Source organism: Ursus arctos, unplaced genomic scaffold, assembly GCF_023065955.2.
Source record: "Ursus arctos isolate Adak ecotype North America unplaced genomic scaffold, UrsArc2.0 scaffold_4, whole genome shotgun sequence".
NCBI classification, from domain to species: Eukaryota; Metazoa; Chordata; class Mammalia; order Carnivora; family Ursidae; genus Ursus; species Ursus arctos.
Genome location: NW_026623056.1, coordinates 83,378,784 through 83,406,614, shown reverse-complemented (window position 1 = coordinate 83,406,614; position 27,831 = coordinate 83,378,784). Strand labels below are relative to the sequence as shown.

Below are 27,831 nucleotides of genomic sequence, written 5' to 3'. Positions count from 1 at the left end.
CAGAAAAGGAGTTTCTTAATATGATGGAGAGGAGCTCACAGATTCTCCGGAAAGGTTGTGGGAAACAGGTTCAGCAGGGACCCAGGCAGGAACAACATCCAAATCAGAGCCCATCTGGTGGGGATGTCACTGGTGCTGGTGTGAGCGCCCCCCCCCCCCCCCCGCCGCTGACCACTTCTCCTAGAACCCCTGCCTCTGAGGCTGCCGCCCCCCTTCTAAGTCAAAGCTGGCCTGGAGTCCGGCTTGTGTGCCTATAACCCAGCAGTGAGGGGGCTGGGAAGTGAGCACCAAGCATTGGGGGCCCCCAGAAAGAGGGAGGGGTTCACATTTGCAAGGTGGGAGATTCCTCAGACATGTGCAGGAGATTCAGATGCGAGGGGGGGCAAAGGAATGCTAAATGTCCACAGCAGGGAGAGGGTGGGCAATGGGGTGTCTCTTTTCTTCTCTCCTGAGCCAGGTGCCTCCCCGAATAGAGCCCTCCTGTAGCTGTGGGTTTAGGGAGGAAGAGCTTAACTGGGGAAGAGAATCCATTTCTGCTCTGTCTCGAGAGGAGCCCCAGACCACAGTCAGATCTCTGGGGGCACTGAGAACTGAAAATATGGTTCTCACGCCCTCACAGTATTACTGAAAATAATTGAAAAATACTGAAATGTAAAATGAACACAAGGAAGGTCAATGATCTTCTTATCGCCCTTCCCCCGCCCCCCCATGATGCTTCATTTTAAAAATGTCAAGTTGTTCGAAGAAATGTTTTTCCCGTTTTTGTGACCTTTGAGGAATCTGCTTAATTGGGCAATCTGACACAGAGGAAGGGACATTGGTTGCTGACCTCAGTACGTGGAGTTAAAGTCACACCCATGAGATTATGCTGCTGGTAAGAATAGCTACCATTTATTGAGTGCCTGCTGTGTGCTGGCACTGGGGACAGCACTTTTTTTTTTTAAGATTTATTTACTTATTTTAGAAAGAGAGAGAGAGGGGTGCCTGGGTGGCTCAGTCGTTAAGCATCTGCCTTTGGCTCAGGGCGTGATCCCAGAGTCCTGGGATCGAGCCCCACATCAGGCTCCTCTGCTGGGAAGCCTGCTTCTTCCTCTCCCACTCCCCATGCTGTGTTCCCTCTCTCACTGGCTGTCTTTTTCTCTGTCAAATAAATAAAAATCTTTAAAAAAAAAAAAAGAAAGAAAGAAAGAGAGAGCACGCGTGCGCACACACGTGCAGGGGAAGGAGCAGAGGGAGAGGGAAAGAGAAACCTCAGGCAGACTCTGCACTGAGCATGGAGCTCAACACAGGGCTCGATCCCACGACGCTGAGATCACGACCTGAGCCGACTGAGCCCCCCAGGGGCCCCTGGGGGCAGTGCTTTTCATGGGATATGACTAATCCTTAGGTCTTTTAATTCCCACGTACAGATGAGGAAACTGAAGGATCACAGGCTCGTAGGTGCATGAGTGGAATCCAAAGCTTCCTAGATGGACCGCTCCCAGATGCCATTAGACCCTCACCCCTGGCACAGTTCCTGGGTGACAGAGGAAGGGACCGAGGAATACCTGATGAACAGACACCGGAAATGGCAAATGAAAGCCTCATGCAGTAGCTGCCAATTACCCAAACGTAGTACCGTTCACGCACACAGATTATTAAATAGAGAATAAAACTTTATTGAGCACCAGCACTATATAAAACATATACAGGTAGCAAAATAAATCCAGTCCAAGTATCCCTGAGAATCCAGAAAGTTCGCTGACCACTTTTGACTTGAGGCTGGTTTTTGGATCTGTCTATTGGCTGTCTGGTTGGATTTTACAGCATCTCAGTTTTTATTCCTCATTTTAAGTGTTTTTGTTTCTTCTAATTAAAACTTGTTCCTTATATTAGTGAGCAGAAGAGGCTGAAAATTATACTCCCAAGTGATCAACAATATATATATATAAATATATTTAAATCATCGAGGCCTTTATAAAGCAGCACGTGCCCACCGTGGAGTGTGTTTGCCAAGCGAGCCTTTAAAGCCTAGCTCTTTGGTTGTTGAGATGTTGTCCTGGAATCTGAGAGTTCTAGATGTGGGTTTTGCTCAGGTGGTTTCCCACTCTGATGACCCTCAGAGGTAGGCGAGAGAAGGAGGGGGGTGCTGTACCCCACTGAGTATGCTCCCTCCTCGGGGACCAGCTCGGAGGACCCCTGCCCAGACGGGGCCCTGGGGGTGCAGCCATCACCAGGATTCTGCCGGCTGCTTTCGGAGACTTGTGTAATGACGCTCAGTTTGTCAAAGACTTCATTCTCATCAGAGGGCGGGAAGGAGAAGAGCAGAAGCGTACTGTGATGAGGGCGGCCCAAAAACTGTGGGAGAGAGAGAGAGAAAAAAGAAAGTTAAGGATCGAAATGTTCCCATCGCTTTTTCGGGGCTTACACAGATTTTACACAGACCTCCCAGCTGGGGAAGGCTGGTTTAAAGCATGTGACAATCACAGCACCAGAGTTCCTCAAAAAGTTAAAAACAGAATGACCGCACAATGCAGCAATTTCACTTCTGAATATACGCCCGGAAGAACTGAGAAGCAGGGTCTCAAAAGAAATATTTGTACACCCATGGTCACGGCAGTATTGTTCACGACAGCCGGAAGGTCGGAGCAACACAAGTGTCCGTCAGCACTGGAATGGATAAATCAAATGGGGTCTATCCGTTCAATGGAAAATTCTTCAGCCTTAAAAAGGAAAGAATTTTTTTAAAGATTTTATTTATTTATTTGACAGAGAGAGAGAGAGACAGCGAGAGAGGGAACACAGGCAGGGGGAGTGGGAGAGGGAGAAGCAGGCTCCCAGTGGAGGAGCCTGATGTGGGGCTCGATCCCAGAACTCCGGGATCACGCCCTGAGCCAAAGGCAGACGCTTAACGACTGAGCCACCCAGGCGCCCCTAAAAAGGAATGAATTTCTGACACCTGCTACGACGTGGGTGAAGTTTGAGGACGTGATGCTGAGTGGAATAAGCCAGACCTGAAAGGACAAATGTTGTATGACTCCACTTGATACGAGGTCCTTAGCAGAGTCAAATTCATAGACAGCAAGTAGGATGGGATGCCAGGGGCTGCAGAGGGCCAGATGGGGACAGATTCCGTTTGGCATGATGAAAAAGTTCCGGCGATGGATGGTGGTGCTGGTTACCCACCAACGTGACCCAGAGTGAACGCACTTAATACCACTGAACGACGCACTTAAAAATGGTCAAGATGGCAAATTTTATGTTCTGTGTGTTTTACCACAATTTCTAAAAATGCGACAGCAAATCTGCACCTCCTACCACCGTCTGACAGTGCGATCAGGTGCCCCTCTGACGGTTCTCTTAAACTGGGAGGGAGATTTTTTAGACCAATCCCAATGCTGGGGCACTAACCTCGCCCGAGCGTCGCCTCCTCTAGGGGGCAGCACGTCGCAGGCCCGGGATGAATGTGTCTTGGAGTAAGGAGCAGAGCAGAATCTCCCGCCGCTGCTGTGGGGCCCTCTTTGGGGCTCGCCAGGACTTTCAGCCCTCAGCCCTGCACTGCCTGCCCAGTCGGTAGCCACGGGTCACGGGTGGCTTACTCACCACCTGAAACGTGGCTAGTCGGCAACAACCTGTGCGGTGAGAAATACCAGATTTCGAAGGCTTTGGTAGGAAAAAAGAACATCACTATTTAAAAAATTAAAAAGAATACTCATTACATGTTGAAATGATTATTTTGTGTATACTGGCTTATAAAATATATATTGTAAATGTTAATTTCATCTGCTCTTTTTTACTTAAAAAAAAAAAACGTGGCTACTAGCTGATTTAAAACCCACGTGGCTTGTGCTATGTTTCTGTTTAGTGCATTTTATGAAAACGGCCTCATTGGTTTGTCTCTCCCCGGGGACGGGGCTGGCTCTGGGTGGGAACCCTAGTCTACCCATTTGGGTCTCTGCCGCTCTTTGAACCACGAAAGACACCCAGGTGTGTTTCCTGGAACATCTGCTGACTTCATGTTTGCCATTTTCCCTCCTCGTAGGTCCACCAATGCTCTTGATGTTCAGGATGAGGTGGAAACGGTCTCCGAGCTCTGCAGCTTTCCCTCTCCCCTCCACTGTTGACTCGTAGCTTCACCCCTGACAATCTGCTTCATGTCATCTCCACACTCAGCCCTTTGATGGGACTTAAGTTAAGCTGCTGGCAGCAGCACTGCCCCTGGTGTGGACCTGTCAGGATTTCCACCTCCCACGCCCTGGGTCTCCACCAGCTGATGGAAGGGAGGGGAGGGGCAAGAGGAATTATGTCCAGATCTCTGTTGTGCAAAGGAAGACACTGAGTGCAGGAGGAACCTCCCCAAACCCTCGGGTCCAGTGGATTCGTAAGAATGGACTAGAGCCATTCTTGATTCTCCAGGGAAAGGGGACAGGAAAGAAGAACTTTCCAGCAAGGATCGGGCTGGTCTCTGGGTGGGACACACACAGAAACTCAATATATCCTATTGGGTAAACCTCCTTATGGTTTCAACTCAAAGTCTCCATCCCCAGTAAGTCTCCCAGAACTCGGAATTATTCTTGGGCCATGGTTAGCGGACCTTTACATCAGGCATGGCTGGAGAATTTCATGATGCAATGATCCCAGTCTGCAGTTTCCTGGCACCTCCTTGGTCCTCCCCCTTCCCCCCCTTCTCCAGCACCTGCCGGCATTTCTCAGATGAATCACAGGGGCTCGCTCTGCAGGCAGGTCTGCAAAGTCTTCCAGCCTCCGAGCAGGGGCTCATTCCAATGGCCCCTTTCCTACGCCCATCTCTGGCTTTGACTTGCCTGGAAGCACGTAGTCCCATCTGTCCTTTCCTGTCTGATAGTCTCTGTGATGGCGAGCCAGAAGCAGAAATAGCAGGTGAATAGTTCTGCCTCCTGCTGGGTCTCCACTTACAAAACACTTTCTATGCTGAACAATGGGCCTGCCCCTCTTTGTTCTTCCTGCCTCTCAAGAGCTCACAGAGGCCTGCCTTTTGGCTCATTCTGGTGCTGCAGTCTTGGTTAACACCTTTGTTAAAAGGTTCTAGCCGCTCGGAAACACTTGCCTGGGGTCACGTGTCTCCCTTTCCACCTGCTGTGGTTGCTGTGTGGCCCAGACCAGGCCTCACCGTGGAGGGGCTTGTGCCGTAGCCTCTGGGAACACTGGCGCTGGCCTGGCTCGCAGCAGAGCAGTCCCAGAAATTGCGCTATACAGAAGGGAGGGGCCTTGGCCACGAGCCTGTGGCCTTCCCAGGGTGGTCTGTAGCCGCTGACTGGGTGGTCTGGGGACAAGGCCTGACATCAGCTATCATGACAATGTGGTAGCAGGACCAGAAGGGAAAGAAGCGGCCAGGCCTTGGTGGGCACACACACTTCAGAGCGCGGGACACTCACTGAGTGAACATTCAGGGACCTGCCGTATCGAGATGTTTCAGGGGTCCCGTGGAGTAGGGTGTGTTGGACATTCTCTCCAAAGTAAAGGAGCAATGATCATATCTCACCCCTCCCACTGCACTAAGAACTAGGACAATCCTAGGTGGGCCTCGGGGGGTCTGGAAGCAGCACGTTCTGCCCCTGGGAATACAATTTATAGAGTGACACAGGACAGCTGCCGAAGGCAGGAGAGGGCCCCGCAGAAGGTACGAGCCATGGGGCAGGGTGTCCTAGCCACATCTTGTGGCGGGTTGGTGCAGGGCTATGAAAGCCCAGCACGATCTGCCAATGATGACACGTCAATTGAACGTGAACCGGCTGTGTGACGTGGCGGGTCCCTGAAGGGTCTGTGGTGGGAAAAGATGCTGGCTGGAGTGTCTGGCAAATCCTAAAAGGAGAATCACAGTGCAGGTCACTACAGTTTTCGGGCCAGGCTAGGCCATCATGCAGCAGAGAATTATACCCTCTTTGAAAACCAGCTCCTAGATGTTATAGGGAGCCGGTGGAGACAGGGCCTGTGGGTCCAGGACACTGGGAGATGACACCCCCCAGAAGTGACCAACCACCATAAGGCTGGTCAGACCCACCAGGTCCTACAGCGAGGTCAGAGAATGCATATGAACGGGGCCCAGCCTTTCACACCATCCACCCCCCCCACACCAGCACGTTTGCCTTTGTTCACACCATGACCATAGGGGGGCCAGCTGAGTGAGCAGGAAGAGGTCAAACATGGTTCACAGGGCGGCTGGCGTGGCATGCAGGCACAAACCCAAAATGGCCTCTGGTAGCACTAGCAGCTGAACCAGGGCCCCTGAGGGGCAGTGGCGAGGAGGAAGCCCTCTACTGGGCAGAGCTTTGGGCCGTGCATCTGGTCATCCTCTTGTGTTGGAAGAAACGTGGGCCAAGACTGGGCTCCTCGTGGACTCACAGGCAGAGGTTAATGGCGAGGCTGGTGGTCAGGGACCCAGAGGAAGGGAGACTGGAGGTCAGGGACGAGGAAGTCTGCGGGAGAGGCACGTGTGTGGACCCAGGGCAGCAGCTCCAAGTGTCTTGGCATCACTTATGAACTCCGAGACCGCCACGGGGCCCTGGGCCAGTCAGACCTCAGCGGTGCCGACCAAGGCCCTAGGATAGGGACGGCAAATCATTCCTCAAACCAACGTCAACTCCAGTTGAGGGGCTCCGCGGCCGCATCCAGTGTTGCCACCTCAGAATGAGACCTTATTTGGAGATGGTGTCTTTACAGAGGTAACTGAGGTAAAATGACTCCTTCAGGTGGGCCTCAAATCCAATATGGCTGGTGTCCTTAGAAGAAGAGGAAGTGTGGACACAGACACACACGCAAAGGACATCATGTGAAGATGAAAGCAGGGATTGGGGTGACATGTCTGCAAGCCCAGGGATGCCAGAGAGTGCCAGCAACTACCAGAAGCATCCTCAATGCCTAGAATACACGGGTCCAGGAACCACAGGGTAAGCAGACACAGGAGTGGCCCCGCTTACCATCGCTCCCAGCCACCCGCTCGGGGAATGTCGTACTCCCTGGGCACACAGTTTTAGGCTCTGTGAATCTAGAGTAGGGTCAGCAAACTACGGGGGAGCCCAGGAATTCAGCACGGCTTTCAGAGCGTTTAAGTGGTTGTATGAGTACCTATATAATACCTTGATTTTGCCTCTTGGCCTTACAAGGCCTAAAATATTTGTGCTATCTGGCTGTTCAGGGGAAAGTTTGCTGACTGCTGGTCTAGAGGGTTCCCAGAGGGACAGCCTTTCTACTGGGGGCACAGCAGGAGTCCTGGTAAACTTTAAGTATGGCCTCCCCCTCTTCATGTCAAGAGCATAGCTGGCAAGGAAAGGAGTCTTCGGGTGTCTCAGGGTCTCCCCTGCACAATTCTGACGGCGCGTGGATACGCAGGGCAGCCCAGGCCTCTGGTGCCAGTGACTGGGGACTCCAGACTTCTCAGAGAGGAGGGCCTGGGTCACCCAATCATATGGGCAGTGGCTAGTCACGGGCGAGGGGAGAGGGGCTGGCAGGGCGCCAGGAGAGCCACGAGACCACGGGGGTCACTTGTGTTCTGGAGGCCAGCTGTGGTGGAGGGGCTGGGGCTGGGGCCCTTAACCTTGCTCTTGTCCCTTTCCCCAGGGAGAGGGCGCAACGGCCAGCTCAGAGGCCCTGCTCCACTGGGTCGCTGTGGTATCAGGGGTGCACGGGAGTGGAGGCTGAGGTAGGCCCCCCCAGGTCTCCTTCAGGAAGGAGGCCCTTGTGGCCCCAGCTGAGGGCCCCCTGGCGACTCGGGGCTTCAGGGGGGAAGGTCGGAGAAGGAACGAAGTCCGGGTTGGAGGGAGGGCTTTGCCTCCTGAAGCTGGGCCCAGGGGACACGCGCACGCAGAAGGGGGTCACCCTCCAGGAAAGCCCACCGTGTGGCATCGGCTGGCCCTGACTTAAAAGGAGAAGCCCTTCCGGTCAGGGCTTGCTGGTGCACCCCGGCCGGCCCAGGCCTACCTCTTTCAGGTGCTGTGGCAGGCAGTTACCAGGGGAGAAAGTGTGCTTGGTCTTCTGGTACAGATACCACAGCAGGGCCGAGCAGCCGAGCAGCAGGAAGGCCGCGCACACCGACGCCGCCAGGACCACGGCGACAGTCCAGGACGGGGCCGTCTCTGTGGGGGACAGCGGGCTGCGTTAGGCTCCGGTCAAGCACACGCGGGGTCACCCCCACCTCCACACTCGGTCACCGTGGCAATCCAGCGGGAATCCCCGCAAACGGGGTCGCATGCTCATCTCGGGAGGGGTGAGGAGGAAACGTGGGTCACCCGCTCTAGGATCCAGGGGTTTCTGGCAAGTGCCCCCCCTTCCCATCTTTTTCCAGCTTTGGTTTCTGGCACAACTGCTGACATACACGATGAGAACGATAAACAGGAACTCTGAGCAATGAGCAATGCGCCTGCGCGTGCTGGAGAAGCCTCGAAGGAGGGAATGGGACCCCAGGGCCCCAAGTACACACGCGCACTGCGGTGCTTTGTCCTGAGAAGGGCAAAAGCTCTTGGCATGACAACACCACGCGAGCCCCCGGCACTCACACACCTGCCCACACTCCGGTTGTAGCTTCTAGTGGTGTAAGGCCACGCAGCTGGCACGACCCAGCACCTGCCGTGGGTTTCCGTCTGGAAACACTCAAGGCTGCCTAAAGAACTTATCCGTTTCTTCCGCCAACACCTGGCCTTCCTTTCTTAGAGCTCTTGCTATCAAACGCTTACGCCTGTGACTCCTTCCTCCGCCCCGTCGAGATGCACATGTATGTCCTAAAACCCACAGCTGCCTCTCTCAAGGACCTGCAAGCCATTCCTCTAAATTGCAGTCTTCACGAAGGAGGGCCCCTGTCCCCCAGCCTCGGCGGGAAGGGGAAGCCAGACTTGAGAAACGCCAGTTGGCCGTAGACGCAGATGGCTGAACTGCACGGACACTGACCCACCCTGTCACCTGTTTTGCGATGTGTCACTTTCCCGAATCTCTCTTCTCTGCCCCTCCCTTGTTCTTCCTTTAAAATGCCCAGGTAGCTCTTTCCCTCCTGTTAAGTCCTTAGTGAATAAAATATGTTTTTACTGCTCTAACACCTGGCTTTAACTCTGACCGGGGTTATTCGTAGTCTTGGCTCCCCTCATTCAGCACCAGGCTCCTTCTCCTGTTGCCCGGAGCCACCCACCCTCCCAAAGCCCGGTGCCTGGCAACCCGCACCACCTCCTGATTAAACCCCAAAGCATCTGGTGCTGAGAGGGGACAAGTCAATGAACCCTGCCCTTTAAGAGAAAGTCCTTTTAGAAGGGAGTCATTTTATTTGCGGAGAAAATGTCAACTCCTCCTTGCACAGGGCAGACCAAAGCACGCTGCATGGGGTCCCCACCCCTGGCACTGAGCAGCACGTGGCCCACAGATGTTCCTTAGATGTCTGAACCCATGTGGTGTTTGCAGGGGGAGCAGGGGTTGGGACAGGCCTCCCTCCCTCCCTCATCCCCTGTGTTTTCATTCATGCTGGCAGTGGTGTGGTCATCATCATCTTTCTGGCCTGTGCCCTCGCTGAGCTCAAGGGCCCTCCTCCCAGACCCCCTGTGAAGTCTCGCTTTATTTGCTAGAATTGAGGAGTGCTGCCCTCCAGCCCAGATTTTCAGTATGTCCAACCCGAGCGTGTCGTTTCTTGGTGAACGCAGGGTCACGTGATAAGCGAGTTGGACAGAGTGGCCCCCACCCAGCGAACACGGATTAAACCCTGCTGGCCGAGCCCCCGGGCCCGCCACTGTCGATGACGCTGTGCTGAGCCCCTGGAGGGCAGCGCCTGGACCCCCTGTGACCCAGCCAGGAGGTGTCAGCGTATTTATTTAAGGATGCTTCATCGGCACACCTGGTCAATTCCGAGGATGCTTCTGTGGCTCACCCCAAGAGAGAAAGCGTTATTGCAGCACACGGGCTGGGAATTAGGGGAGGATCTAGGAGTCGAACCCTCCGCAGAAAGCTCTCTGACTTCCTTCAGTTCCACCTGACCGCAGCCTGGCGGACTGCCTCTCCCTGTTCTCTGCCTGCGCTCACCTGCGGAAGGAGTCCGCGGGCAGCAAATTACAGGAAAGGTAACCTGCTCCGTCCCTGTTCATTTACTAGCCGAGCGACTGTGGGCAAGTGACTCCCCCTCTCTGCACCTTGATTTCCCGGTCTGTGAAAGGGGCAGATCCTTACAAGGCTCTCATGGAAAAAATGGGTTGTGAGGTGCAGATGAGATAGCTATGTTTATACGAACCTAACATGATGTTTGACAAAAGCAGGTTTTCAAAGGGTTATAATTTTCTTTTATAAAATGTTTGGGTTCTGTCAGTTCCTGGGTCATTGTTTATAGTGACAAAATGTTTGAAATACTTCTCTCGTAGGTCAAATTGTAGGTCTCACAGCATGTCTCGTGCCATAAAGGGCTCAGGACATTTAGGAATCCCTCACAATGTGATTTTAAGAATGTCATTACTAATAAGCATTATATCTAACATATTGAGGGCTCATGTTGTGCCAGGCACTGTTGAGTCCTCCTCCGACCTCTGCCGTGTGGTGCCACCATCTCGGGCTCCCTATTCTGCAGACAGGGCGGCTGAGGCACAGAGCAGTGCAGGACTTGTCCCAGGTGCCATGTTATGTTCACGGGGGAAGGACAGGACACCAGGTGACCCCGAAATATACTCGAGGTTTTGGGAAAGCAGGTAACAGGTATTCAGAGAAAAGAAGGATGATTCCTTTTTAAAGATTTATTTACTTATTTGAGAGCGAGAGAGAGCATGCTAGAAGGGGGAGGGGCAGAAGGGGAGGGAGAGAGAAAGAATCTGAAGTCTCCAAGCTGAGCACAGAGCCTGATGCGGGGCTTGATCCCACAACTGCGAGATCATGACCTGAGCTGAAACCAAGAGTCGGACACCCAACCGACTGAGCCACCTAGGTGCCCCAAGAGAAGGATAATTCTAAGGCCAGGGATTTTAGTGACTCAAGCAGAATGGGGGCTCTCAAGGTACAGAATTCTGATTCAAGTAAAAATGTTTCAAGAGAGGAATAAAATGAGAAAAAAACAGAAAAAGTCTGTAGCAAGAACATGTGGCCTAGAAAATAACTTGCAGCCCACGAAGGGAAGGCTTTTCGTTATTGAAAGGCACTGCAGAGAGGCTCAGCCAGCTGTCACAGGCAGGTCCCCTGGGGCACTGACCTCGGGCTCCCAGCTGATGCGAGGCACTGAACTAACTGGGGACACAGAAAAAGAGAACGACGGAGCGTTCTCCGTCGAAAGACAGCAGGACTTTCATTTTCTATGCGGCTCTGTAGCCCTGAGAAAAACTTTGCTACTCCAACCGCAAAGCTCATGTGCCTGGGAGACGGGAAAGAATCCTGGGTTCAGGCAAACAATTTGTGCGTTTACAAAACAAGGAAGCAATAACAGTAACAAGATTGAAGAAATTCCAGGCCAGTGACCTTGATGCTGATCTCCAGAAAAAATAACAAACATCCCAGAACGGATAATTAAGTGGCTAATTACCAACACATAAAAAGGATAAGGATGATAACCGAAAACTACATTAAGGCACCTAGAAAAAATGAGCTCCAAGTGGCTGCCTTTCCTTTTTTTGGACAGGGTGCTTAGTTGCTAAATTATGGCGTATGATGGGCTGGTTTTTCCCAGGCTGTGTTCCTTGGAACGCTACTCCCCAGAAAGGGTGTTGAAAGATCAGATATGCTCACAGTGCTCACATACAGGGTGATTTTTCTGAAGGGGCCCCATCATTTCCGAGCACACCTGATTACGGGGCTTTTATTTTACTCGTAAATCGTCAGGAGCACGGCTGAGACAGCATTGCACTTGGCACTGGGTGTGTCCATTTTAGCTGGTATTTACCAGTGTTTTACATTTACGTTTACAGTGACGTTGGGGACAAAAAAACCAACACAGCTTATATAACAGTCCGCTCTCTGCCGACGGGTCAGTGAGCAGCAAGTAAGCGGTGAGCAGTCTCAAGGAGGGGGCATCCGGGAATGCACCGACAGGTTAAGCAACAAATGGGTCAAGATCCTAAAGCTCTTTGTGGCAAATGAGACGAGACGAAGCCACACTGGGCGAGAAACACGTTCAATGACAAAAAGCAACACTCAGGAGCTTGCTAAGCAGAAATGATGAATCAATGAGATTGGAGCATGGCAATTATCCCCGAACTGCCCTGTGACACAGAGGACGAAAAGCTTTGTTCTCTCTGGAGGGAATTCATTATTACTCTCCTCTGTACTTCTGCAGCCCCCAGATCAGTGCCTTGCTTCCAGGAGGGCCTCGGTCAATGAAAATGGCTGGGAGTGGACCTGCGTGTATTCCTCCTTCCACGGTCTGAGCTGGCCGAGCCTTGCAGCGATGTCTTTAAATAATAAAAAGGCCTGTCGTTTGTGTGCAGACGTCCAGGCGGCAAGTCTGTGTCACCCCGTATGCAAATGCAGTGTGTCTGTATGTAAATGACCACAGTGTCCTGGCCAACGATACTCTTCCCCTCCTCTCTCTTGTCTTCCTTCCCTCCTCCCCTCCTTCCCTCTCTCTTTTTCTTAAGAAATAGGGAGCACTGTGAGTGACTGTGCGGAGGTCTTGGAAGCTGAGACAAGTAGTCCTCGGGGGCGGGTACAGGGATCAAGGTCTCTAAGCTCTCCCTCGTGTGTCTGAGGTGGGTGGAGACAGGCAGCCCAGGGAGGGCAGGCTTCTGAGCAGTGTGGCAGGGCTCACCTTGCTGGGCTGAGAAGACTTGTCTCAGGAGGCCTGAGAGGTCAGAAGGAGCACAGCGCGGGGGGCGGGGGGGCATGAGGAGGCTGAGCCCGATGAACGGAAAACGCGTCCATCCATCCCTTTGGTCTAAGAGGGAATGCGCTGGCTTGGAAGGGGGTCGTCTCCTTCCAGCAGCAAGGTGATCGGTCGGAGCTGACCTGGCTTTTGCAGCTGGAGCCGGACGTGTTCATGTCTAAGGGACCTTCCAACGCGAACACTCGGTGGGCGTCTAGAAAGCAATCTGAAAGGCTCGGAGGAGCCAGAATCACAGAGCGTGCGTGTCAAGACTCACCATCGTCGGCTGTCGGCTCGCACATGGGCTTGCTCCATTCCCCGGTTTTGTTCCGATCCGGAAGGAACCCTTGAACTCGAACACAGTACGTGGTCCACGGCTCAAGATCCCTGAGGACCTCAAAGTCATATTGACAGGTCATCGGCCACTAGGAACGAAGACAAAAAGAAAAACAGGCCTCAGCCGTGAAGGGGACACCATCTTCTCCGCTCCCCCCCTTCCTTACCAGTTATGATCTTTACTTTGGGCTCAAAACAGGAAGCTGAAGGAAGCATGTGTTCCTCCCAGTGCATCTCCGGGGACCCTGAGAGCATGTTACGGCGCGGGGCAAGAGCTGAGTGTTTCTGACAAACCACTGCGTTTCCTGAATTCTCTAGTTTAGACGCCATACAAACCCTCCTACTCCCTTTTTGAAAGGAATTAGGTTGTATGGGCTGAATTGTGTCCCCTCCTCCCCCCCAGTTCATCTGCTGAAGCCCTAACCCTCAGTATCTTGGAAAGTGAGTTGTAGCTGGAGGTAATCACGTTAAAATGGGCTCATTAGGACGAGCCCTAGTCCAACAGGACTGGTGTCCTTGGAAGAAGAGGAAATTTGGACGCGGACATGCACACGCCACGGAAAGATGAGGCGGAGACAGGGTTGTTGGTTCTACAGGCAATCGGGAGCTAGGAGAGAAGCATGGAACACATTCTTCCTCATGGCCCTCGGAAGACTATCACTGCCGAGCCCTGGATCTCGGCTTCCGAGCCTCCAGAACCTTGGGACAACACACTCCTGTTGGGTTTGTGGGGCTTTGGTAGAGCAGCCCCAGAACTGCGACACGGGTCCTTTAGAGCGAGAGGCCGTGTGATTTTCCTTCTAAGAGCCGATTTCTGACCCTGGCGGCCCAGGGATCTCCTTAGAATTGCTCCTCCGAGTGAGCACCTGAAATGCCCTCATCCGGCAGCGGCTGGCCTCCCTGACCCGGCTTCGAGGGAGCGTAAGCCATCCTCACGGATGATAGATTCCTGAGTTTGGGAAACCAAAACAGTTTCCGGCGAAGGAAGGGTAACTAGAAGAGTATATGCCATGCACATTTCCATCATGGTTCTATTTCCTGATAGAAGGGTCCTATTTAAAATGTGCTATGAGAGGGGCGCCTGGGTGGCTCAGTCGGTTAAGTGTCTGCCTCCAGCTCAGGTCATTGTCCCGGGGTCCTGGGATCGAGCCCCGCATGGAGCCCTGCATTGGGTTCCCTGCTCAGCAGGGGAGCCTGCTTCTCCCTCTTCCTAGGCTGCTTCCCCTGCTCCTGCTCTGTCAAATAAATAAACAAAATCTTGAAAAAAAATGTGTGAGGTGAATAGGAACTCCAATAGAAAGCGAGCACAAACTTTTTTTTTTTTTTTACTTTAGTAATTGGTTATTTTTCTTTTGGCGTCGGGTTTGTCGACAGCTTGTCTTTATTCCTTTATTGCGGGAGAAAGCCAAGCTCACTGACGACAAGAATTAGATTATACCATTGACTACACATGAAGAGTACAATATAACTTCCAATAATTAAAAATAATAAATCCTGGCTTGCTTTCCTAGAAATCCAATACCCCGAAAACCTTGCAATGGTAGGTTATCAGAGATTAAACTCAGGGCTGACCCACAGCGGCAGGCAGGGAAGGACAGACATGAAAGGGCCCTCTCAAGTCCACCTCTGATTGCTTTTTCTAGCCGACTTTTACACCCGGGCAATTTCTGGCTTTCTCTGCTCACATTCTTCCATCAGGAAGAAACAGAATTTCCCGAAGCCTTTTATGCTATGAGTTTAGGAACCCGATATGGCAGCCTTTCAACACTGCCTTCTGGAAGGGAACCGTATTGTCTTATTCCTTGCAGGCCGCTATAACAGAACACCACAGAGTAGGCAGCTTCTAAACAACCAACGTGTATTTCTCATGGTTCTCAAGGCTGAGGAGTCCAAGGCCAAGGCACCGGAAGATTTGGGGTCTGGGGAGGGCTGCTTCCTGATTCTGAGCCAGCCGTCTTCACGCTGTGTCCTCATCACAGGGCAGAAGGGCCTGCCGAGGGAGGTCCCTCTCTGGGGTCCCTTTTACAAGGCCGCTAATTCCAAGGGCCCCACCTCCTAACACCTTCACATTGGGGATTAGGTTTCCACACGTGAATCTGGTGGGGGCCACACACATTCAGTCTAGAATGCGCATAAACCGGTCCTGGTGATTTTGCAGACACGTGTGAGGGAGGACCTGGGGAGCAGGCAGCCTTTCCAACACGTGGCATGTCACACCAAAGGCTTCCACATAGCAGGCAGAAGCGACAGGACAGATGTGTCACCACATGCTTATCCTGTGGGCACATTCTAGATAAGAAGCTAAAGATAAACTGGAGTTTCATGCTTGGTGCAGGAGGCACTCAGGTGTGCAGGCCGTGGAAACGGATCCTAGAGAAAAGTCGGCTGCTAAGTCCTTGAGTGGGTCACTCCTGTCTTACCTTTGCATCCCAGAGCTTAGCGGGGATGCCTGCATTTGGTAAGCGACTGTAAAACCTCATCATTCTGTATCCTTTCTAGGCTCACATCTCCTGGGGCCTGGACGATAAGCAAAATCATCTATTCTATGAAGAAGACTGATATCCTACATCATTTAATGGAGGATTTTCGGGAGAAAAAATGAGCTTGAGATTTCGAGGGCCTGTGCGGTATGTACATATACACTCAATTACATCGTTCCTAGGACAACACACATGGGTGACCCTTTCCTCCCAAACTCTTGAGATGTAAGTGACAGAACCAACATTTTCTATAGAGGAGATAACATATATGTAAGCTAACTTACATAACATATTTGTAAGTCAGTTTAGGACCACAAATGGCATTCAGCTTGGAAGCACTAAGTATAAGGAAAACCTTGACCACAGATGAATGAAAATAGCCTTATTATGTCTACATAAGGGGAAGGAAAGCCCCATGTATCAACCACACACTTTGTTCACATAATAGGACAAGTTTATTTTTTTCATCATGTCATTAAACTCCCCCATAATCTGTGAAGTAGGTTATCGTCCCCACTTTGTTATATAAAGTGGGGTTTTTTTTGAAGATTTTATTTACTTATTTATTTATTTTAGAGAGAGAAAGAGAGAGTGTATGTGCACATGGGGGGAGGGGGAGGGGGGAGAGAGAATCTCAATCAGACTCTGTGCTGAGTGTGGAGCTCAATGTGGGGCTCGATCCCACGACCCTGAGATCATGACCTGAGCTGAAACCAAGAGTTGGACGCTTAACTGACGGAGCCCCCCAGGCGCGCCATGAAGTGGGTTATTATGCCCATCTTGTAGATGTGAGGAAGCTGAGGTTGAGAATGTGACTAGAGTCACAGGGACAGGAGCAACATTCCAACCAGGTCAGACTCCTGGCTCATGTTTTTAAAGGAACCGTCCCCTGAAGAGGATGGTGAGAGCAATGGCGAAAAGTGGGGTCTGACAGGTAAAATGTGACACCGTTCATCTAGCATCCAGGGGCGGGGCTGTGCTGATCATGGACTTGACTACTCCGTGGTGTACCTGGGGCACAGGGGTTCATACCATAAAACAGCAGTCACGCAGTCTGTCACCTGACTCAGCTGACTGCAACTTCCGCCAGCCAACTGTGGAGTCAGCTCTACCTACCCTCTCCTGCAACTTCCCTTCAGGGACAGAAAGGCCTGCTCTCACTGTGCTATCTCCCTGGAAGTCTGCTCTACGCATGTCTACTGGGGCCTGGGAAGCATGAGCCAAATACCAGGTATCCCTCAGACTGGGAAGCTTCTGGCCTCAGGGGACCTGGCCTTAGATCCTCTGGACCATAAGGTGCTACCACCTGGCAAGACCCTGACTGGATGGCCTCTTAGCCTCCTTTCTCCATCGTCATGGCCTCAGACTAACACTGGCAAAGAAGGGGAGTCGACATCTGAAATGCATATGATGTGCTGAGCTTACCTTTTCATCGGAACCATTTTTCCAATATTGCATATTATAAACCCATGAGTTATAAATATTCCTCATGGTCCATGTTTCAGGTTCATTCTCAATTTTAGGGGCTAAGAAACGCATATGTAAAGAATTAGCAAGTGCTTCTACTTGTATCCCAGGTGGTCCAATCATGGCTAAGAGGAAGAGAACAAAGCAAAATGACAGTCAAACTCACATTTAAAAAAATCAACATTTATTGTCCATAACTGTGCAGACCAACTGGTCGACTGAAGGACCCTGCTCTTTGATGTAAGCTTGCTACGACATGGACTGATGTGGTCAAGGAGGGTAGTTGGATTTTTTTTCTTTAGAAAAATCTGATAGCCTTTTGTTTTATTAATCAAGTGTAGTCCATTTATGTTTATTGTGATTTCTGATATATTTGTAATTATTCCAACTATATAATTTTGTGTTTTCTATAAAGATTTTGGGTTGAATTTTCTTTATTTCCTTTGCTGGGTTTGAAGCTACAGATGGTATTTCTACTACTTTTAGTGCCTAACATACATAATTAATCATACACACTGTCCAACAAAGGCTAAAGCTGTTTCTGCCCAAATGCTCTTTTATTGGATACTCACATGGCTAGCCCCTTCGCTTTGTTTAGGTCTTGGTTCAAATGTCACCTCCTCAGAGAGACTCTTTTACCACCCCATAGAAACACATATCCCAAGACATCCTGCCCCAGAACTTGCTTTCTTTTCTCGAGAGCCACAGTCACGTCTGTCATAAAATATGTATCTACTTGTTTATCTGTCTTCCCCCATTAGAGTACATGCTTCCTGAGGGCTGGGATTTTGTCCTGTTATTATAGCTTCTGCACTAAGAATGTGCCTGGCGTATAGTAGTGCTTAATAATAACTGCACAGTGAATAATAAACATCTCTGGGCGACTGTGCTGTTTGAGTTACATCCTGTTTTCTTCTCTGACTGCAGTTATTTATTTATTTATTTATTTTTTTTGAAGCTGTTAATGGGCCTGCTTCCGGCATTTTACCTTGTCTTTATCTGCTGGTAGCTAAAAACCAGATAAGAAAATTTATTAGATATCTTTTCAAAGCAAGTATAAACAGATTCAATGGGACTTCTTGCAGCACTTTCCTGTCATATACACTTCAAGAACTTAGCTGTTGCTAAGTGCACGAACACCGGCCTGCTCTGAATCCTTGCTGGGCCACTCCTTATCTGTATGACCTTTGGGCAAGCTGCTTATCTATTCTGTATTAATTTCTAAAGGGAATTTCCGCAGATGGGCCCAACACAGGAATTGGAACCAGTAGGGACCTGGTAAGTCAGTTAGCAATTACAGGAGCAGAGACCTGTCCTGTTTTGGAAACTTGACTACTGTTAAGCTGCTTGTATTTTTTTAATGTTGATTTTTCTTAGCTTTTATAAAGATACCTTTAGAAAAGATAATATAACTTTGATAATTTCTACTCCAGCAATAAGAGTTTTGTTATCCCAGCCTGGGACAGAATTGGGAAAGAGCAGAAGGGTATCCTAGCTGCGTTAGGCACTGGGGAAGGTGGAATTGTGGGAGCCGTGGGGGTCCAGAGCAGGGAGCGGTATAAAGACCCCATCCCACACAGACACAATCCTTCCAACGCTTCCCTCGAGCTTCTCCTTGGAAGGCTGCACTGGAGTCTTGTTCATGAGGTTGTTGTCACCCCTTATCCTCTTACTGTCTCAGTTCCTATAAGGTGATTTAATTAGTTTCCGATTCCTGATGTTCCAATTATGTTCACCTCATGACCTCTGGTGAGTCCCCAGGACCCCCCAGATCTAACCTGGGAACATTCTTTTGGATGCTTACCAGTCAGCCTGACCCAACGCATCTGCCATAAGCCAAATCCATTGCTCTGTCCTTCGTTCTGGGCAGGCTGGCTGTCTGCATCTGGGCTTCCTGTCTCCACACCTGCCTCGAACAACCTGTATTCGTCTGCCTGTCATGTCACATTTCTTTCCGTCCTAACTCCAAACTGACTTCCTCCCAGAAAATGTACTACATTCATCCGTCCAGTTCTTCTCATTAACAACTCTGGCTTCAACTCATTCTTTACCCACAAGGCATTAACGTTAATAGATTTATATTTAATTGTTGTATTAATTTAGGACCATTCCTTCCTGTTTCTCCCACAGACTTCTGTCCGGCCATTACATTGCTAATTATAGTCCCTAAGCTCCTTGTGCCAGGCCACCCACTCTGTGGGTGCTCAAAGAATCCTCCCTGACCAGGCTACCCCACGGGGAGAGAAAACCAAGGCACGATGACGGCATGACAATGAAATGAAAAACAAAGCAGCTTACTGTCATCCACAGGACAGAAGGTGACGTTTACCCAGTCTGAATGCTCATCTGCAGATTCGGCCCTGACTCTCAAGGTGTGATCACCATACTTGGAAAGACTTGAGAAATCACATTCCGTCAAGGCAGTGCTTGTGCACATATCTTGGAATTTCCTGTAACTGTAAAATCAGAAAAACAAAACCATGAAAGTTCTCACTTGAGTCTCTCTGGGGCTGACTGGTGCTTCATTAATCCCTACTACCAAAGGATAATGGAGGATAACGCGAGAAAAACAAACCGAATTCTTAATCACCACTTTTGATGAACAGCATGCATCCTTTATATGAGCATTTCCCAAACTGTGCTCCACGGGACTTCAGTGATTCTTGAGATATTATAAGCCGTTTCAAAAATAATCTGTCCCTGGGTGGCTCAGTCGGTTAAGCGTCTGCCTCCGGTTTGGGTCAGGATCCCGGGGTCCTGGGATCGAGTCCTGCATTGGGCTCTCTGCTCAGCGGGGAGTCTGCTTCTCCCTCTCTCTCTCTCCAATAAATAAATAAATAAAATCTTAAAAAAAAAAATCCGTCCCATGGTCAAATGATTTGGGGCAGAAACTAGGTTAAACACGAAGAGGTGTCTGTCTTCGTAGCAGAACTCCCTCAGCGACTTTCACAGCTCAAGGAGCGTGTGCCTCTCCGAAATGGGGTTGAGTCCTCAATATATTTGACCAAGAAAGCTTTCCTCCTTGATTATGGTATTTATGATAGCAGAGGGACACAGTCTGTGAATACTGATATACACAGGTTAGCCAAAATCGGTCTATTACAAGAATTTCAAACAGCATCCTATAAATGACTGCTATTACTCTGGAAAAACTATACAACGGTTCGTTCTTACACAGATTTGTTTTATACAATGCGTTTAAAACAGAGCTCGAGCCCTGCCACTCACCCTTGAAGGGAGGGTGGCAGAAATGTGAAGTCGAAGAAGGAAAAGGATGTCTGGGAAGAAGGACAGGTGCATGTGACTGCACCTGATGACCACCTGAGGGGTGTAATCAGCTCCACCTGACCGAGGAAACCCAGACTCCTGCCTGGCCAAAGGGGAGGATTTTGTCTGACTGGTCCCTCAGTGTACTTCCTCTGATCTGGCTGCCCCTAGAGGTGACAAAGAAGGTGATGGTGATAAAAATAGTAACAGCCCACTTGTCAAGCACTTAGGTGTCAGGCAGGGCGGGAAGTGTTTTCACCTGTCTTGCCCCACTATTCTACAGTCTGCTCTTTTCACGTCCTGTACCACAAACGTTCACCAATCAACTCTTCCTGGGCTGCCTAACATCCCACCACTTAGAGACTCCAGCGGTCGCGGCATGAAGTGGGCTTTCCCATATGAGGCCACTTCCTTCATTTAAACTAACGTATCAACTGACTGGAACACGGAATATTCCAAAAGCTGTTTTGCAATAACTCCTCTCTCCCCAGCTCATTTTTATGGCATTTAAAAATATTTTTCTCCCCGTTAAATAGTCATATAACCCAATCCCCATATGTACATCTCATTTGCAAAGACATTTCCATATTCAAATCACCATGTCATCTTCCAAAGTCAGCTTCTGGTCACCCCTACCCCACGCACACCTAGAAGAGTGTGTGTTACCCAATCTCTCAAGCTGAATTCGAAACACATCTTTCACAAGAAGCCACTGGGAACTCGAACTTACAAGATGAACATCCCAACCAAATGTCTCTACTACAAGGACCCAGAATGGAATAACAAAGAATAAACTCGGGGTGGGGAGAGAGAGAGAGAGAGGTTAATTTTGCACAGCGAAGGCTCTAGAGCTGTCAAGACTGCAGAAACAGACATGAGATTATCAAACCTCATCAGTAGTAGAAAATACACAGCAGGGAAAACTGAGTGGCAGAGTCATCTGTCCCCAATCCTTGAGAAAACTGTCCAGACTGGACTAAGGACCGCAGGTTAGACGAAAGTCCTGCCCCAACGTTAAAGCTGCCAACCTCGACAGCTACAGGTGGTGATGTAAAAGATTACCCTTGCTCTTAGGAAATTCACCATGAAATATGAAGGGGCAAAGGGCATGATGTAAGACAGAGAAAGAGGGACAAAGGAAACGTGGCAAACCTTAAAATTTGGTGAATCTGGACATAAGCTATTTGGAAGTTCTTTGCACTGTACTTGAAACCTTAAAACATTCTGTTAGCGGGGCATTATTTCGAACTAAAAAGTGCCTGAAAAAGTCAACAAAGACTATCTTATTCATCTTCCTACGTCTTCTCTGCCTCGGCAGGCCTGGGATATGTTTGTAAAAGAAATCTGGAGGAGGGGCGCCTGGGTGGTTCAGTCGTTAAGCGTCTGCCTTCAGCTCAGGGCATGATTCCAGGGTCCTGGGATCGAGCCCTGCATCAGGCTCCTCCGCTGGGAGCCTGCTTCTTCCTCTCCCACTCCCCCTGCTTGTGTTCCCTCTCTCAGTGGCTGTCTCTCTCTGGCAAATAAATAAATAAAATCTTAAAAAAAAAAAATCTGGAGGAGAAGGAGTGTGGGATCAATGGGATCTGGGACCTCTGTTTCCTCCTGCTTCATCGAAGGGACTGTCTATCTTTGTATGTTTCTGAGTCACACTGGGAGCAGGTGTGTTGGCTCATCACCCTTTGGCCTCCTGCTGCTGTTTGCACTTGGCATAAAGCTGTGTCACCTGCATCCAGCCTGCAGTGTATGATGGCAAGCTGCTGAGGGAGGGCAGGCAGGTACTGGGAGTTCAGAGCACCACTGAGATAATCACCTTGGTGACACTCACCGTTCCTTCATAAGCCTCCGCTGCTTTCTGAGGCTAGAGCTTTTCACAGCCAGTAACTGGCTGTCTTACTTTCAATTTCAGGACACAGAGTAACCGAGCACCCACTAGGCAATTCATCTGTACCCCACAGCACGGTGGTGTCGTTATAATCTGCTGGAGTGGATGGGTGGTAGCGTGGCAAGCGCCTTTTTTTTTTTTTTAATATTTTATTTATTTATTTGACAGAGAGAGAGACAGCCAGCCAGAGAGGGAACACAAGTAGGGGGAGTGGGAGAGGAAGAAGCAGGCTCCCAGCAGAGCAGGAAGCCTGATGTGGGGCTCGATCCCAGGACCCTTGGATCACGCCCTGAGCCGAAGGCAGATGCTTAATGATTGAGCCACCCAGGTGCCCCTGGCAAGGGCCTTCCTGTTTTGCATACCTCAGTTTTCCTGGCTGGCTCCCACTTGCAAATCATTGACTTCGAGCAATCCAGCTCTTACAAGTGGAGATGATCTCAGTGACATTTTTTTCTCTTAAGAAACATCAATTGTGACAAACCCAATATGCTTGTGTTGCAACAGGCTACCAGTATGGCCAATGACATCCACAGCCACATGATCAAATGTCTGTATCTACCAGTGGCCCTGCGGTTGTCAAACGATCAACCACCTCAACGAGAAAAAGTAAAAAAGACTTGATTTTCTCTTCAGAGAGCAGAACTTTCACAAGAATTTCCTGGACAGAAAGAAAAAGGTCAGCAGGGAAGTTCCCTGTGGGCTACCATGGTCATGCGGGTGACTGACAGCAGTCAGACCCTCTGCTGTGGTCTGGCCCAGTGACCAGCTCAGGACCTTCCTGCCACGAACACCCCAGACTCACCTTTGGTACTGAGCTGTGAAAGTCAGATTCCCTTTGGGAAAAGCAGGCAACTCCCACTGTAGAATGTTCTTGAAATTAACTGACTTCATTCTGACGTTTTCAGGAGGTGGCACCATTCCTAATGCTGTAAAAATAAAAGGAAAAAGTTTACATCTTTGTGCCTCAAAAAAGCTGCACAAGTAAATGACCATACCCAACACTCGGGTCTCCCCTCGGGCTCCATGTCTTCAAATGGGCATGTGGGTGAAGGAAAAAGAGGCACACATTAGCTGTACTGAGGAGTCTGGACTTTATCTGAAGAACGGCCAGGGGGTTTGGGGGCTGGGGGTGGGGCAGACAGCAAGAGTGAAATGGGGACACATGGGGGTGACCAGGATTTGGGTGGTGGGAGAAAGGTGTGTGGGGGTGGGTAGCTGGATTTTAGATATATTTCCAGAGGTTCAGACTCTAGACTTGCTGATATATTTGGTGTGGAGAAGTTAATATTCATTCCTGGCTTAAGCATCTGACGCCCTGACTGGGGTTGGGGGCAAGGACATCAACAGTCCCATTTTAGCTGCATTAGGGTTGAGATGCGGGAGAGATGCGCACACAGGAATGCCCCAGAAATCTGGAGAAAGGAGCCTGGCACAGAAAGGAGTGATCTGGGCTAAAGGCAGAAATCATTTTTAAACTGTTTAATAGAAAATATCAAATATACACCAAAGGAGACAGAAGAGTATGATAAACCACCACCGGCCCATCACCTAAGGGTGCCAACAGAGATTCACACTTGAGTCACGGGCCTATAGCTGGTATTTAATGCCAGGGTTCTGCTGGTATCCCCTACAGGGATAGCGTTGAGGGGAGGGTGGAGGGCCTGGGCAAGAACTGGGCTATATAGAGATCTGGCAAAGGTAGGGGATCCTAGGTAGAAACAGCCTGAGAGGTAGACGGAAAACCGGGAGACTGTAGTATCCTAGAAGGCCGGGGAGGAGTTCATCAGAAAGGAAGGAGGGGTCCATCGTTGTCTGAACCCGGGCAGGAAATTAAGAGGAGGGCAGAAAAAGTTTCAGTGGATTTAGAACTCCGAAGGCACAGAGCTGTGGAGCTGAGGGGCAGAGCTCAGATGCTGGGGTGCTGAGGACTGAACGGGAGGCCCTGGTGGCCGGACCCGGCACCTGATCACTTCCAGCGCGCCTATGGGGTCCGCTCAGGGGTCGCCCTGGGGCCATCGCTGCCGGCGTCATAGCTCGGCCTCCAGTTCCCAAGCGCACGTCGGGCCGCTCCGCGGCCGGGAGCCCCGGAGGCCCGCGGCGCACCGACCGGCCGGCGCCCCCTCCCCGCGGACCCCTCACCTGACATCAGGAGGCAGCCGCCCAGCCAGCTCCGCAGGCTCCGCGGCATCGCCGCGCCGGGAGCCGGGAAGGCGCTTGGGGGACGGCGGCAGCCGCCGGGCAAGCGCCCCAGTACCAGCGCCCCAAAGCGCCGGCGGGTCCTCCCCGCCCCGCGCGGTGGCAGCTTCCGGGTACTGGAGGGGCGGGGTGAGACGAGGCCCCGCCCCCTTCTTGGGCCCCGCCCCGGCCGGGGTCCAGCGCGGCGCTTTGCGCGGGTAGAGGACCGGCGGTGTCGTGGGGGCCTGGCCGGTTGGGCCCGGGCGGGTAGTGGGGAGATGAGGAGGAAGGGGACCTTGTTTCCCCCAACGGGTGGGTGGAAAACACCAGTAGTAAAACGGTTGCAGAACTGTACGTACAGTGCCCCGATTGGGGAGACACGCCCCCAACATTAATTGCATGCTTTTCCAAGTTAAATAAATACATTACAACGCCCACCCAGAGGTTCTATCTGGGGTTATGGGTGGTGGTGGTTTTTCTTGACACCATTCAGTTTTCTCCAAGTTTTCCCTATGATCCCCTCTCCCTGTAAATAGGTTGATTTTAAAGCACTCCATTAGCGAAGACTGTTTGAAAGGGTCTTCTTTACCCCCTCCCGCCCACGGATAAACACCACAAAACCAAGTCACTTACGGGGCAAAAACCTGTTATTCTCACAAGACTGCTTGAGAGAGGTTTAATTTCCTCTTTCAAAGCTTGGGCGGTGGTGAGGCTGGAAATCCCAGAGCAGGGTAAGTACAGGGTGATGTAAGGCGCTGCTTGACATCTGACCACCAGGAACACAGCCCCAGAGGGTGGATGCTCCCTTGGCCCCTGCTGGCCACCGCACACAGGGAGACTTTTGTTTAACCCTAGAGATGCCAGCAGAACCACAAAGCGGCTGCATTTTTACACTAATGAGAAACAACTCTGAAGACATTACCAAGTTTGTATTAAAAAGTATTTATCCTTCACCAACTTCAGACAATTATACAAAATTTAAACACACACACACACACACACACACACACACACACACACACACACATAAAACAGCCATAAAAAGCGCATTCCAAAACATCACTCTGGAAAGCTTTCAAAATATGAGAGATGATTTAAGAGGGCAGAGAATTGGACTCTTCACAGGACAAAGTCCCTATGGGATTTCATCAGGTCATTAAATAACCCCCTCACCTCTCACATCCCTCTCCTTTGAGTTACTTTAGAACAGTTATAAAAATAATCTCTTCCAAGTCCTTGAACTCATTATTGTTGTTGTCCCTCTTTTGAATGGATTTAGAAGAAAGGTCTGAGAAGCCTGCTCTTGGGGCGAGGGGAATAAGATAGGAGGTCCCACACATTTGATTCACCCTGGGGGCCTCTCGGGGTTGTAGCACCTCCACTGGAGTCTTCTTTCCTGTATTTTCGAATATTTCTCCTAGCACCACTGGATCTTGGAGATTACCTAGTTCAATCCCCTTATTTCCTAAATGAAGAGACTGAGGCTCAGAGAGGCTAAGCAAGGTACCCAAGGTCACACAGGTTAATAGCAGCAGAGTCAGACCTGAGTCCCAGTTCTTGTCTGGTTTGCTACACGATGTTCTAGAACTTCCCTTCTGCCTCCCCCCATCCACTCTGGTCACACATAGGACACTTGGAATCAGGGCACACAGCACTTCTTCAACTGTTAAATAGGCTCTCCAGGAATTTTGTGTCTTATTTCTTCTGAAGACCTTGAAACAATTTTGCATTTGTTCTCTCGCTCTTTTTTTTTTTTATTTTAAAATTTGGCACTGAGATTCTATCCCCCTCGCTCATGCGAATGTTTCCTATTAGTCACCTGCCTGACGCTAGAGTTATTTATGTGTGTGAGTTTGTCTTCCTCACTCAAATTGAGGAGTACTGGGCAAGTGGCCGAGTGTCGAATTCTCTGCGTGTAGGTGACAGAATGTGACATGTGGGAGGAGCTCAATACTGGGCTGGACCTTCCCTCCTTCCAACATGTGCTTCTGTTTCTTTGTGGGTCCCCTGCTTTTCCCTCTGGCTGCCTTCCCTTCCTCCTCTTTTCCTGCCTGCTTTCTGGCTCCTTCCTTGAGCCTGCTGGACTCAACACTGCTGACTGCTCCTGCTCCAAACCCTCCTGAATGAGTGTCTTTCTTTTCTCTCCCCACTCCCACCCTGGCTAATTTCATTATTTCCCAGAAATCTTGCAGGGCCCTAGACCACCCCTGAAAACCACCGAGGACAGGTAAACAGTGCACTGAAGCATACCCTGGTTGCCTTAGGACTCCCCTCCCATATCGGTAATTTGCATGAAATTTGCATAGACGACATCACCAGGAACCACGGAGAGGCAACTGTGGTCTCCAACACGTTCCCTCAGGAACACTTGCAGACCACAGAGGAGAAAGTGACGGTGCAGGGAGGGAAACCCTGGAGGTATTTGTCAGTCCACATTAATTAAATATTTGGGGGGTTCATCTCATTATATAGCCATCCCCAGTGTCAACACCTGACTCAGAACTGTCACTTATATCGGAAAGCACGACTTCAGGCCACGGACACTCTGCAGAGGGTGTGGGGAAGGGTGGCTGTGTCCCTTCCCCGCGGGCCTCCAGAAAACTTGTTTCCAATCTGTGGGAATCCTCTAGGTTGTATGTCTCTTCTGGAAAACTTGGTGACGCTGGAGGGGCTTCTGAGTCGTCATCATCGAGGGCGCTCACAAACACAGAGCTTAAATTTACATTGAAGATGATTTTGTCCCCAGACCCTTCAGTGGAGCTGCTGTCCTCCTTAGAAAAGGGGTCCTGCAGCAGCTTCCCTCTCCCCTCGTAGGCCCCACTGGTGCATTCTGACCCCCCGGGGTTGGTCCCCAGTGCCATCAGGGGGTCAGTGTCAGCCTCTGGCTCGGACAGGTCACGCTCCTCGGTGTCGGGCTCCAGGCGGTCCTCCCAGGTGGCCGAGGAGGCAGAGGTGGGACCCAGAAGCCCACCCACCAGCCCATGCTTGGTATAGCCACCTGTGTTTGTCAGAGGGGCGGCTGCTTCATCATTGCTGTCACTCTCGTCGTCGTAACTGTAATTCCACACTTTCTTCTTCCTGTTAATGTGAATCACCTCCACGAAAGCCACTGCTTCCAATGGTGGCATCTCAGGGAATACCCAGGATGACATGTTATGAAAATTCTTTAAAAAAGAGAGAGAGAGAGAGAGAATCAATTCTGTTTGTTCTTTACTTTTTGACATAATAAAACTCAACGAGAGTAACTGCACAGGGGTAGGAAGGGTAATGATGATGTCAGCAATATGAGTAACAAGAACTAAGAATTATGTAGTGTTTACTTACTATTTGCTGGGTCCCACTGCTTACGTGTTATAATGCATTTTACCCCCACAACCATGCCAAGAAGTAGGCTTACGCTTCTTCTCCCCATTTTACAGGAGAGAAAATGAGGCGCAGAGGTCGAAAAAACTTGCCCAAGTTTC

The 27,831-nt window shown here is 50.4% G+C and overlaps 2 protein-coding genes across 5 annotated transcripts in view; both read right to left on the bottom strand.

Annotated features, from left to right (window-relative positions):
- Positions 1–1,637: 1,637 nt before the first annotated feature.
- IL10RB (interleukin 10 receptor subunit beta) lies at positions 1,638–24,501 on the bottom strand. 3 transcript variants are annotated; one of them, XM_026512144.4, is made up of 7 exons: positions 24,332–24,501; positions 22,995–23,118; positions 19,342–19,499; positions 17,002–17,168; positions 13,038–13,185; positions 7,936–8,090; positions 1,638–2,337 (listed from the first exon to the last, which is right to left on the bottom strand). In XM_026512144.4, exons 1-7 carry the CDS (start codon positions 24,378–24,380, stop codon positions 2,011–2,013), a joined length of 1,128 nt encoding a protein of 375 aa, XP_026367929.1. In that variant the 5' UTR covers positions 24,381–24,501; the 3' UTR covers positions 1,638–2,010. The 3 variants fall into 3 exon arrangements, with proteins under 3 accessions (XP_026367929.1, XP_048070945.1, XP_057162570.1); XM_048214988.2 differs by lacking the exon at positions 1,638–2,337 and adding an exon at positions 2,719–6,737; XM_057306587.1 differs by lacking the exon at positions 1,638–2,337 and adding an exon at positions 2,719–3,611.
- A 780-nt stretch (positions 24,502–25,281) lies between these two features.
- Positions 25,282–27,831, bottom strand: part of IFNAR2 (interferon alpha and beta receptor subunit 2) — a 31,141-nt gene continuing 28,591 nt past the window's right edge. For both annotated transcript variants that reach the window (XM_026512066.4, XM_026512214.4), the window contains one exon: positions 25,282–27,531. In XM_026512066.4, coding sequence (XP_026367851.2) covers positions 26,824–27,531 — 708 coding nt within the window. In that variant the 3' untranslated portion in view covers positions 25,282–26,823. The remainder of the gene's footprint in view (positions 27,532–27,831) is intronic.

What these genes read in the sequence shown, in the direction of transcription:
- IL10RB (XM_026512144.4), bottom strand. Translation starts at nt 24,380, where the DNA reads ATGCCGCGGAGCCTGCGGAGCTGGCTGGGCGGCTGCCTCCTGATGTCA. An exon ending in AAAATGGTTCCGATGAAAAG is followed by an intron (nt 13,186 to 17,001) that starts GTAAGCTCAGCA and finishes CTTCGTTCCTAG; the next exon opens with TGGCCGATGACCTGTCAATA. An exon ending in TGCCACAGCACCTGAAAGAG is followed by an intron (nt 2,338 to 7,935) that starts GTAGGCCTGGGC and finishes TCTCTCCCACAG; the next exon opens with TTTTTGGGCCGCCCTCATCA.